The 13,514-nt window shown below is 37.6% G+C and overlaps 1 protein-coding gene across 1 annotated transcript; it reads left to right on the forward strand.

Annotated features, from left to right (window-relative positions):
• The first annotated feature begins 1,411 nt into the window (after nt 1–1,411).
• LOC150079874 (uncharacterized) lies at nt 1,412–11,672 on the forward strand. The gene is made up of 4 exons (XM_090383355.1): nt 1,412–1,592; nt 4,963–5,094; nt 9,324–9,577; nt 11,360–11,672. Exons 1-3 carry the CDS (start codon nt 1,498–1,500, stop codon nt 9,574–9,576), a joined length of 480 nt encoding a protein of 159 aa, XP_090239481.1. The 5' UTR covers nt 1,412–1,497; the 3' UTR covers nt 9,577; nt 11,360–11,672.
• The last annotated feature ends 1,842 nt before the right edge of the window (nt 11,673–13,514 follow it).

The raw sequence follows: 13,514 nt of genomic DNA on the forward strand, positions 1-13,514 counted from the left end.
TTAAACGTGTATTCAAAATGAGAGATGAACTTCGATCAGTTAACTCAAGATAGACATGTTCTTGTGACTCCTTGTACCTCAGGGTTGGTGTACTGAAAAGTTACTTCTATGACTTCTCACAGTGACTACTTCAAGATGGTAACAATGTTTTGTTATATATTAGAGCCACTTTCGGATTTCTACCGCCTCTGAAGATTCGTCTATTTGATCCTTAAGAAAGCTCAAGTCCAATTTGGAATTGTTGAAGCCAAATTGGACTTGCTATTGATTGTAAATAGTGTATATATTTGTTAATACTGAATCTTGTCCTATTAATGGAATGTAATGGGGTGAAATTTTGTCCAGGATCTTTGGACTCTTTACTCAAAGAAGACAGGAATGTCCCTGACGAGCTTTCTTTGTTTGCTGAGCCTGATACCAGGGATGGGATTTTTGGTAAGATGCTAGGGACCAGTTACACAACAAAACAACAGTATATACGTTGGAGAGAGTGCTTTGGTGGAAAAAACCAAAGACCTCCGGCTAAATTCAAAATCAACCGACTAGAAAAATAACTACAGAATGTCGAGTTCAAGAGTTCATTCTTTTTTTTTTTAAGAAAAAAACATTTTCTTTCATATTTCTACAATGCTTTCTACACTCCTTTCATGACCTTTGACATAAGCCGCTTACACATGAAGGTAAACAATAAGAATCTAAAATATAACGATATGGGAACATTAAAGAAAAAAAAGAAGAAGTCAAAATGGACGTTTGTTTACTTACATCTGCAATCAGCAATAAGCCATAAACAGCCAATGAACTTTAGTCACAGGACAGAAACTTTAAACAAATCTCTCGGAGAAGGGGTTTATTAAAGTCGACTGAGATCGCACTGAAACTTCGACCACGGACGCGTTCGGAGTTCCGCGTTTTGAACTTCTCCAACCCCCATACAAACAGCGTTTCGCTTCTTTGACAACCATAGCCAGTTTGTATGAGTAACGTGTTTGTGCGTTCTCTCTCTCTCTCTCTCTCTCTCTGAGCGCATCATTACTAACAAAGTTCGCCTTCCTCGTGTGTACCCATCATCAGGCGTTCCAGAAACGACAGAACGCAGACGAACACACCAAAAGACAACGGAACATCCGTCAGATTACTCGAAACATAAAACCAAAAGATAAACTCCGAGTCCCACTCAAGGTTAAAACGTCAGAGTTCATTCGAGTTTCATTGTAGTGCGCCCTCTTAACACCCCCCTCTGGCACTCCCTAGCTTTTTCCCCCCACACTTCAACATCGACACGAGTTTAAGTTTATGGCGTAACGCAAAGCATAAAGCACTTTTGGTGGCGCCACAGTCGCTCGCGTCAGTTCCTCCGTTAGTATTTAATATCGACTGCGGTTACATCATGTCAGAACACCCTGCAAACAGATTGTGTACTCTTAGTACTTGCGCACATCAACTGTGTAAGGAGAATAGTGTCCTCACGGTGTTTGCCCCTGCGAATTTCCCCCAATGTTGTCCCATGCTCGTAGGACGTCCGGTATTTTGACGGTGGCCGGGTTGTTCGTAGTCACATGTCTGGTGTCCAGTCGACCCACCTCCAACAGGTAAGTTTGTATAGTCTTAGTACACTGACCACGAAAATATTAGTAGTATAGTAGTTTGGAAAAATGTATTGAATTATTTGGGAGGAATAATATCAATTTTCGGTATGGCTATGGAAAGTATTATTTATCTTATAGCTAGCACCAAAAAAGTATTTTTCTATTAAAAGCTGAATACAGAATTTTTAATCTTTTGCCGAAGTCCTCGGGCGCATGGCTGATAGAGGCGTAAAAAGTCCTCATCCCAGCTGCGAGCTATCTTTAAACTTAAAAAAAAAGTATTCGCTGTTTTAGATTATAGATTAGACTGAGAATCGATTAATCTGACACTATTCCTGTTTACAGTACCAGTTCTATTTTAAAACATTATTTATTCTGTGCTCGAAATTACAGTGTACTCCATTTTTATTTTATTGTCTTTCCGATTAAAATATCGTTAGTCTTCCCAAGCGAGGGTTTGGATTTTTCCAGAAACTAGGGTTCTTTTTATTTTTGTTTCTTCAGAACAGGATAAACCTATCATAGAACAGTCCTACTGACACACATCGAACCAACGCCTCATGGCCTTAGTTTCTTTGGCGCAAATTCTGAAGAATTAAATATTCTTTTAGTGACATGGCGCGCCGGTATATCTAGAACTGGAAATTGGTGAAATAATGAGCACTTAAATCTGCGTGGTACTTCCTGAACTACTGCTTCATTCAAGAAGTACCACGAAACGTCTGTAATTCAGTGAAGAAGTGGTACAGGAAGTACCACGAAATGTCTGAGAATAATCTAGTAATTCTTTAAGAAATTAAAAGCGTGGCTGAGTTAGTTGGTTCCCGGTCGAAGGTTACATGTTTTTTCTCTCAGAAGTTCGGGTTTGGAAATATTATATCGTGTCTACATATTGTGTGCTCTATGGCTGGTTTGTTTTAGCGGGATGGAAAATTCGAGTTTCTGGAGGAAAAACCTGAATAATCTTCTGCGTGCAACTGATCGTCAAATCCATAAACGATTTATACTTCGGGACGACCACACACTCAGAGGAGCTCGCAAGATAGAGAGAATACCAGAAACAGCACCGTATTTAGCAGTCACAGGTTTGAACTCAGGTCACTCAAGGCACGTGTACTAATGCACCCTTTCGCTTAACCACCCGGTCCCTTTATTTCATATTTGAAATGCAAACTGTATTGTATTGCAAGGCGACACCGTTGAGCTGATCCTCTGCAGAGAAACACAATATGGAGAATGTCCAAGGCCGGCCTAGGGTCACTTCATCACAGGATAAACTTGCAGAGATGCGTGCCTCCACCCATATTTTATTTCAAGTTTCATCTATTATCTGATAGAAAAATTACAGACCTGCTTTTATATACCAGAAAGTTCATTATTAAAATAGAACGAGAGTACAGTATTTTGAAATATTCTCGGAACTTTTCTTTTTGTTACTTCATTTTTGGACACTGTTTTGATCAGTAAATTCCTGCGCTGTTTTCTAACTTAAGAAATATCGTTAAAAAAAATGTTGAAACGTCAGTCGTAGACAAAGTTTTGGATGTTTACGAAGTTTAGCAGACGCAGTCCCAAACTTCGTTCACTCCGTCGGTGTATTTTAAAAGAAACTGCTCCCGAGAGAGAGAAGTGAACTGATGAACTCGGTATTGACCTCAAAAAGCGGCACTACCCCAAACGGTTTACGAAGGTGAATGTAGGCTATTCCAGAATGTATTGAAGCAAAACAACTTCAGCTTATCGAAGAAGATGCAAATTTTAGCATTTTTCATCATCAAGGTAAAACTTTTGCCATTCGGTAAAGCATCCATCCTTTTAAAGTCTGTATACAACTCCCCATTCAAGATTCCTCAATAGTAGAAGAAAGGAACTGTGCGCAGTTTGGTCTTCAAAAAACTTCTACTAGAATTTAAGGATTGTGAGAGGATACCACTAAGTTGGCATCGGTTCAATATATCACTTAACTTAGACCATACATTGCATCATCTGTGATTCATCCTTCTTGTATTTCTCACTCGAATCCATTCATCCGGGAAATTTTCGGCTTGAACACTATGTTCATCTATTGTGACATAATCTCCCTGATGGCAATAAGCTATTTGGCAGGAAAATTATAGGGTGTCAATGGGTGTGTCGTAGAAAGCTCCACCCTTTTGTTGTTTCTTTTTACCCGTGTAAGACTTCTGGATGGTAACATATGCAATTTTAGGCCATTTCTTAAACCGTTCTTAGATACAATAAGATTGTTGTGCGCATGTTCCTAACCAAAGTCTAACCACTTTGAAAATCAGTTGAGTTGAAGTGCACGAAAGCACAATGTTTATCTGTAAAAGGGTGATTATTGTCGAACATTCCTTTATCAGAATGATTAGATTCATTGAATTAAAATGATTTCATTTCTGCAAGATAAAATATCAAAAGGCAATGGTGTGTCTCATAAAGCAAAGTTGAAGACCTAGACTTATTCCAGCAACTTGAAAGTGTCCTATCTTCAGATGAGATGACTACTTGTATTCACCTTTCAAACCCCATCTAGAAATCCCAGATACCAACTTATGGAGGACTGTCAAGGAGAAAGTTTTTCGTGATTCACTAGCAATAACTGCGCTTGTTCTGAAGAAAAACAACACATGCTGGACTATTCGAAAGATTCTGTAGTTTCAAACCATGTGCCTTAAACTTGGAGCTTCTCACCTTTAATACATCCTATGATGAAATATGAAGTATTGTATCAATTTAAACAGAATTATTTCGGGATAGTTTATTTTTGGTCATACTGTACTTAAAGAACAAAATATGATGCACTATAAATACACTATCCATGCCAGTGCCGGATTAAGGTGCGAGCTATCAGGGCACTTGCCCGCGGCTCCATTCTTTAAGGTACGCGGAAATACCTTGGTCCGGCGCTGATCCATGCTTTCGACGCGCGTTAAACACAAAGGCAGCTAGGGCCACGAGGCATCAGTATAGTGTGTTCGTTTAGTCACTCAGTGGGCACCATTGATTGACTGCTTCCCTTCTGGTTAGTTGCTCAAAATTTCGGACAGTAGAAGTTGAGTTTTCAGACAATTTTTCTCCAAGTTGCATGAATGTTCCGGTGCAGGTATCTAATCAGTCTACCGGATTATATTTTCAAATATTTGAAATGTAGTGCTGCCATCTATTGTTTATATTAGGAAGCAACTGTCAGCAGATTCTGTTCATGCGAGAACGATATTTGATTTTATGATAACTGGAAAAAATGACGCAATAGAAGTTTTAGTAAAGGATTTTGGTGTTGAGTACCCTAAGGATCGCTAAAATTTGTTTTTATTATTTTAATTAATACTTATTTAAATATTAGCAGTTAAATCAAGCTTTTCTTTTTCAGGGACCGGCGAAGTGGTATCTCAGATCAGCGACTGGCCGAACTCGAGACGCTGCTAGCCATTGCCAAACTGAAAGGGCAGGGAAAAGGTGTTACCAATCCGATAGCCTTCGGAGTTATCGACCCAGACGTCATGTAAGTCTCACAGTTGTGTCCAATATATATATTTCTTGAATACAGATTTATTTTTACCTCCTGTACTACTCTTTGGCAATATGGCATTCAATTCTTCTCCAAAATGATGAAGCCGAATGATGAAGCAAATTTTAAAAAGAAATCTCTTCTCTCGAATACTGGTTTCTCAAATGGATAATTTTTAAGTCCCGCTATGAACCAATTTCGTCTTGGTCTTTCATGGTTGACTGTCTTAACTATTCTAAGTTTTCTCTTTCAATTTGGTACAGCAATCTCTCATTTTTTTTGCCAAATTGTATAACTCTGTCATTGATTGCCCAGAAATTTGGGAATTCATAAGATGGAAAATTCCTAGAAAATCTTCAAGATCCAAACCCACCCTTTCCCCTTTATTAACCAGACTCCATTCGACTTAAAAGCACTTTCCCTTCACACATTTTTATCAGCTCATTGAATTTAGCCACTGTCTCAATAGATCAATACGAAATCCTTTTGTCCAGACTGCTAAACTAACACTAATGCATCTCAACCAAACAAAAAATAACCATTACGTTGTATCTTTTCTCTCCTTCCACCCAGACTTAACGGTTTAAATTTTTGCAAATTATGTCTTTCTCGTTTAATAAATTAAATGGAATTAATAATTGCATTTAATTTATGTATTGTATGAACTCCTGACTAATTACTAATAAACAGAATTTATTATTATTTATTATATGATTTGTCGCTCAAGTTTCATATTAGATGTAGCGCCCCCTTTTGATAATGTCGGCAAGCAATCATTTAAAAATTAAAAGAATGAAGTATCACGTGGTTGTGTAACATGTGAAAACAATATAATCACAATAATAATGAAAATATTAAGGTCCTGCCATCTATTGCCTACATTACGAACTAGATTTAGAGTCAGATAAACTAATTTAAACTTTCGACTTAAAAATTTAGGAGTTGAGGTCAGTGCTGGATTAAGGTACGAGTTAGCAGGGGCCCTTTCCCAGGGCGCCATTCTTTGAGGGGCGTCAAATTTGGCGAATTATGGGGAAATAATAATAATAATATATATATATATACTTTGTAAAAGGGCGCCAAAAAATCTTTCTGCCCGGGGGCACGGAAATACCATGGTTCGGGCATGTTTGAGGATGTTGTTGTGGGTTTTAGGCGCATCAGCAACTTAGGCCATATTGCGGCTTAAATAATGTCTGTAAATTCGTGTATTCTGTGGTTGATTTGCTGTTTGCTGGACAAAAACCTGAGTTTCCGGTAGAAAAAACACATACTAACTCAGCTATCAAAGGTCCATGCAAATTTCTCGTGTCATTGATGGACTTCGAACTCAGGTCTTTTCCACCCCCCCGGTGTGGAGAAGGAGGGTGATTATACCACTTGTTGTTATTGTTTTGTTTTTGAAGTATCGGCGACTAGGGCCACATTGCTCCGTGTATATTGTCTGTAAATTGCGTTTTCTGTGGTCGATTTTCTGTTTGCTGGATGAAAATACCGAGTTTCCGGGAGAAAACCATGATACTTTCGCCTGAGGGCGACTAACTCAGCCACGTTCTGAAAAAGATCCATAAAAATTTCTTCCCATCATCGATAGGATTCGAACTTAGGTCTTTTCTACCAGGTGTGGGAAGGCGGCGATCCTACCAACTGTGCTACCCACGAAGGCTAGAACCACCCTTGCGTTTTCAGGCAACCAAATTTTAACTGATTAATAATTTCAAATGAAATTATTAATCAGTTAATTGTAAGAAGGGAATAATCCCAATCTAGATACAACTATATAAGAAAACTTTTAACTATAAAAATACAAAATCAAAATACGTAAAAAAAACAAAAAAAAAACAGATAGTCGTATTCATAACTATTTCATGGTGACTATTAGTTACATAGAGCCATCGTGGGTAACACTGTGGTTATTTTTATTTATTTTATTATTATTATATATATATATTTTTTTTTTTTATGAAAACCCAAAATAAGAGAGGTATAGAACCTATGGTACTTATTACCGTGGATGGGTTGAAGGTTAAGAAGATGAAAGAAGATATTTGTTGACACTGTTCGTTCTTGCCTTCTGAAGGGGGCTGTTGGAGACCAGTGGATTCGGCCTGATCAGGGATGTCGATCGAGGCCTCAGCGGAGTCGCTTCTTCTGGGATTTGTAGCGGAAGGAACGTGACTAGATTTCGTTTTACACTCAGCACAAATTAACACGATATTAGTCTTTTCATAATTTTTATAAATATTAATAAGGTCCTGCGCGTTGAGAAGGTTGGAAAGCTCTCTAGAATCCTCAGACTTATTCAGTTGAGCTTCTGTAGATTGTAATTTTCAGGAAATACGTATGAAGGTTGTTCCAGAAAACGGAAGTTGAATGAATAAATGAGGAGGAAGAAAAGTTGGTTCTGTGGGTTTTAAGTTGGACAGTAAAATGATGTTGACTGGTTGCGGCACGTGTTTGGACTGCTTTGGAAGAGAGAGCGGGAATTACAGAATTCAGAAGAACACTGCCTATGGAAGTACCTATAGAAAAGGTATGCAGCCGAAACAAAACGTCTAAGAGACAGAGAGACGATTCATTAATTAACCTGCCCTCTTTTGAATGGAATCAAGAGGCCTTGGAGAAGTTTTGGGGCTCTCACCGTTCACCCCATACAGGATGGAAAAGGCACGGGTTCGAATCCTGTCGATGACGCAAGGAATTTTAATGGACCATTTCACAACCCAGCGGTTTTCTCTCTCGGAATCTTTGTTTTTTTGTTTAGCAAACAAGCAAATCGACCACAAAACACACTGCCCTACTATTAATATCCAGACATCCCTCAATGAATGGGGAAACAGGTCCTACGCATGCAACATGTCACAGAACCTGCTATAAATGTGACAAATGGGCTTCAAACAGGCAATTGTAAAAGTGGGCAAGCAAGATGACACGTTCAACAGAATTGATCACCTCAACAAATGGCAGACGGAGATTAACATGGTGTAAGGAGCACGAATCCTCGACTGTAGGGCAGTGGAAAACAGTCCTGTGCACAGAAGAGTCGAGGTTCGCACTCTACCAGTCTGATGGTCGTTTCTGGGCGTGGCGAATGCCAGGGGAACAGTTCCTTCCTGATTGTATCCTCCCAACAATGAAATTTGGTGGAGGCTGTCATGGTATGAAACTCCTTTCATGGTCTGGTTTGGGCTCATTAGTCGTTATCGACAAAACCATGAATGCTGTGCAATACCAGGACAGCGTGGACAATTATGCACTTCAAACATTATAGCAATACTTCGGGGAAGGCCCATACCTGTATCAGCAAGATAACACGCCATGCCACACTGCTTGGGTCATAAGAGTGGTTTGAGGACATGGGTGTGGAAAAGTTGGATCTGAACCGTATCCAGCATTTTTGGGATGTATTGGAACGTTGGGTACGTGCACATCGAGATCGCCCAAAGAAGGTCGAACTGGTGGCTGCGTTAAAGGCCGAGTGCAGGAATATCACCTGACATATATAAAAAGCTGGTTGAAAGTATGCCGTGAAGATTGAAGGCCTTAATAAAAGCAAAAGATTTCAGCACAAATAAATGAAAAAATAAAACTTTTTTTTTGTCTAAAGGCAGGTGTCCGGATATTAATGGTAGGGCAGTCTATAAGGCCAGAGGCGTAACTAGGGTTGATGGCGCCTAGGGCAAATAAAAAAACGGCGCCCCTTGAAAACTGTTCTTTAAAATTCTAGCTGAATTTTTGCATTTTTTAACCATAAAAATGGCGCCCCCGGCACTTTATAAGCTTGTTTTGCTTGTGCTTGCCATGATTATTTTAATGCGAAAATAATAAAAGATGCCATAAGCAAGTGAACATGCAATGTACTTCTAATTTGTACTTTAAACTTTCAAATATAGCTACGCTATATTTGAAAATTTAAACATTATCGATTTTAACTACGTATTTAATCCAGAAAAATGCTTTGTATGAAAATTGGGCAAAAAAAGTTCCACCAAAACGTTTTTTGGAGAAACTGGTATATTATGTCCAATATTTGACAATCCAGCATCTGATCAGGCTCCAGATCTTTTTGATAAGACTCTGGCCATCTGGCCTAGAGTTTGATCAGGTACTTTTGGAATGATTCTGACCAGTCTAACTTCCAGTCAGATCCATTCCAAAAAGAATTGTTCCATGTAACATTTTATTTCTTCATCAGCACCTGATAATGTTTATTTTCTTTCCAGCGGTAAGAAAAAACGATCCTATGATGCTGATAACATGGAAGACTTAGTCGAACTACCAGCTTTTGATTTCCAAGTAGATGCAGATCCGAATAATCAAGTGGACGCTTTGTCTGACATGTCAAAAGACGTCAATAACTACAGGCAGTCATCTAGACATGTACTCTCGCTTCCAGAGAGCCATCGTACTCAGAGGCTATCTAGGCAGCTAAAAACGCGGTTGGATCTTCGGGACAGGAACTTGTTACTACATTGATGTAAGGTTTCACTTCACTTTCTTTATTCTATAACTGTAAATAAAAAAAAATAATAAGAAGAAAATTACCCCAAACATAATTCTTCAGGTCCATTTAAAATTCCCTTCACTGTAGTAAAGGAATTTTAAATGGGCTTGAGATTGATTAGAACGACTTCCCTATAAATAAAATTAACTATTTTATTAATTAATTTATTTATTATTTTTTTTAAATTTTTTATTTATTTTTTATTTTTTTTGGCTGGTGCAGCATACGCCATAGGCTTCCTTGCACCATGTGGCCATTGCTAATACTAATACACTTATTAAATTAAATATATGACTCGCCCTTCAACCAAACAGTCTCCTTCTCGAAAATTCCGCTTATAATAAAAAAAAAAACCCTAAATTACAGAGAAACTACAAATTCTATGTTCCCCGCGAGATTACGCCCCCTCCCTCGATGGACCTAACGGTATGGTAGTTTCTCACTGCCAAATTATAAATTACATTTTCTGCAGATATCCTAAATTTTGTATTTTATTATTGTTTTGTAAATAAATATTACCTACTTTTTTTTTAAGAATAGCTTATATTATTTTTAATTAATGAATTTTGAGCCTTTTTTTCTTGATAATCCTTTATTTTAGGGACATGTGACTGAATCTATAAATGAAAGTTTGATTAAATGTGTAAGTGAATCAGAGTTCCGATTTTCATACGAGTATATGGGGAATACTCCAAGGGTTGGAATAATACTCCTCTCATATTTTGCTGTTAAAATGAGTATTTTATTGGGGGAGGGGAAGGGAGTAGTATTCCCCAATATACCGTTGAATAAAAGTTGGAACTGTGACTCAGTTACATAGCAGTAGCATATGGTAGTGATTATATGGTTTCATTATCGCTTATATTCATATTATAAATTTTATCCTCACACACGTTTCTTGTCGAATAAGTGTCCTTTTAAATAGTTAAGCAACCCTTATCATTTGTAAACCGATATAGATTTTCATAACAGTGAATCGACCACAGTAATTATAAGTTCAGTCACAGGTTCAATCACATCACTAAAATAATGGATTACCAATGTCAAAAAAATAAAATGAAATCGCTATTCAAATTTTTTGATATCAGGTTTGCGTAACTTTTCTTCATATAATCACTCAGCGATATCGTAAATAAACAGGAATAAATAAACAAATTTACCAAGATCGATATTAAGTGATAATCGTTCTTTTGAAAGCAAATAATTGTCACAGTTCTTGTTACATCATTTTGATATTCATCTTACCTGATTGAAAACTGTAGGGGGGGAAAAGGCATTGCGTTATTATTAAAATATAACAGCAATTCGGCTTGATTTTTATAATGTATACACGATTAAATATAAATTAAATCCGATTATTATAAATCATATATTTATTCACGCGTTTAATTCCAATATTAAAGCACTTTTTTCACAACTTTGAACATAATCGAAATTGCAGACGTTAGTTGGCTGATAGCGCGTGCTGTTACGTCACTCGCAGAGAAAGGGAGAAATTCACACACAAAAAAAAGTTAGGTTTGCAAAATATTAAATGGTGAAGATTGTCAACGTTCACGCAATTTAATCTGTTCCTTACCTAAACGTAGCACACTTTGTAGAAAAAAAAAAAAAGAAAGAAAGGAAAAGTGTACAGCACTCACTTTCTCTCAATTATGTCTATAGATATTATTCATAACCTTGAGATAGTGCCAAATAAAACCCAATAAGGAAACTGAGATAGTCGCTTATTCTAAATGTGCTTGCTCATTGCAGACTACCTGTCGCCGAACCAGAACGAATGAATCAGCGTTCCGAAGGCATCTGAAGAAAGAAGGATGAGAGTAGTGAGACTCCGCTCCTCATTGTCGTTTCGTTCCTATTTATTGTGTATATTTATTTCACGTAAGTCATACTAAATACCGCATGTCAGCGTGTTGTGTAACACACTCAGGAATTATGTATCCCATCGCCACAACTTACCAGATATGTGTACAGTTTTAAATTATACATCTGTTTTATTTCTTCTTATATTTCTGTTAGTATGCCAAGTTTTATTTGTAAAATAAAGTATCGCAATATCGAAGTCTCCTCGTGTCCATTTATATAAGCCCACATTACATATATCAATGACTACAAGCAAACTTTTCTATGAAAATCTGAAAAAAAAATAGTTTTGTTGAGAACTGGAAGAAGAAATTCCCTTTGCAGATGTCAACACCTGATGACATAATACGAAAATGGGAGATCATTGCCTCTGCTGTTCTCTCGGGCAGCACAGTGGTTATAGTTATGGCCCTCCTAGATCGGCGGTAAAAGGCCCGAATGCGAATCCCATCGCTGACCCATGTGAGGAATATTTATGGGCTTTTTCACAAATGGCTAAGTTAGTCGGTCACAGGAGAGGACTGCGTTTTTTTTTTTCTTCTTTCGATGTCTTTTTTTTTTGTCCAACAAACATCAAAGAATATACGTAATTACACACACAATATACTGCCCCTCTTAGTCTTGGTTGCTTTGGCGCTTAACACACACCTCGTAAAGGGATGCAAATTTCCTTAAGAACTGCATACCTTTGCAGTTGTGTCTCTGGAACATGGCAAGCATCTGAGTTTCGGGTAGCTAACGGCAGGGTTGACCATGAACCTAGATCGATTAATTGTAAGCTTTAAGGAGACTTATGCTTTAAAAGTTTCTTTAAATGTTAAATGCGCCCTCGTGGGTGGCATAGTTGGTATATCACCGTCTTTTCCACACCACAGTTTATATAGGCCTTTTTTTTTACAACTTGGCTGAGTTAGTCGGTCTTAGGCGAGGGTAACATGGTTTTTTCTCCAGGAAACTCGGGTTTTCCTTCCAGTAAACAGAAAATCGACCACAGAGCACACGCGATTTAAAGACAATATATACACAGTGTAACGTGGCTTTAGTCGCTGATGCACCCAAAACCCCACAAATATGTTGGAGTGTATATTTTCACTAAAATAAATTTTCAAATTGCTACCTCATTTTAACAATACTTTATATTTCAGGGTCATATTTATTGACCAGCTCATAAATGCACATTTATTATATGGGCTACATGCCGGCATCTGTAAAAAAACATATTCCAAGTTGTAGTTAATTAGAGGATCCCTTTATTTTTTTATTTTTACACGAAATAAGCTATGGATCCTCCGAATAAATATGGTGGTTTCGCTACTTGTTAATCATTTATAGATGCCTAGTTTCGAATCCCGTCGTACAGTGGAGGAATTTCTAAAGGATTTTCAATCGGGGTTGTAACCAGCCGGCCTTGAGCAGAGGGAGTAGAATTTTTTCATATGTTATTCCTGGTCTTTCACGCACATTTGCACAGATATAATACATAAGGACTCAGTGTGGGTGGCCAGACTGCAACATCTATATTTATAGGTGTTGTCTGCTTGCCATCCTTGCTGGTATCACAGTGATTATAACCGGGTGGAAAAGGCCAAGGTTCAAAATCCTTCAATTGCTAGGAGAATACTCAGGAAAAGATAGAAAAGTTTTTCTCCAGGAAATTCGGGTTTTTCGTCGAGTAAAATTGACAAACCGACTAGAGAACTCATGCTAACTTACGGACATAAGACCCACAGATGAATGAGACTGCTCTCGACAAACCCTAATAAAACTTTCTTTTTTGTGGTCTGTTTGCTGTTTTCTGGATAAAAATCTGCTCGCTTTGGGGAAGAGGGGGTGAACCCTTCACCTAAGACCGACGAACTTTGCCATGATGAAGAAAGCTCGTAGAAATTTCTCCATCATGCAGTATTGTAATAATTTAAATTTTGATACGGTTGCAGTAGAAAAAAAAAAAACGATTTGTCGTTATAATTAAAAATTATTATTAATTTATTTATGTTATATTACAGTACAATAATTAATTAACGTTAATTATTAAATATTTACT

Source organism: Mastigoproctus giganteus, chromosome 10 (genome assembly GCF_048544385.1).
Source record: "Mastigoproctus giganteus isolate SK-2022 chromosome 10, ASM4854438v1, whole genome shotgun sequence".
Classification (NCBI taxonomy): Eukaryota; Metazoa; Arthropoda; class Arachnida; order Uropygi; family Thelyphonidae; genus Mastigoproctus; species Mastigoproctus giganteus.

Excerpts from the sequence above, each read along its gene's own strand:
- LOC150079874 (XM_090383355.1), top strand. The coding sequence starts at position 1,498 with ATGTTGTCCCATGCTCGTAGGACGTCCGGTATTTTGACGGTGGCCGGG. Across the intron at positions 1,593-4,962 it reads AGTCGACCCACCTCCAACAG|GGACCGGCGAAGTGGTATCT; the intron begins GTAAGTTTGTAT and ends TTTCTTTTTCAG. Across the intron at positions 5,095-9,323 it reads GTTATCGACCCAGACGTCAT|CGGTAAGAAAAAACGATCCT; the intron begins GTAAGTCTCACA and ends TTTTCTTTCCAG.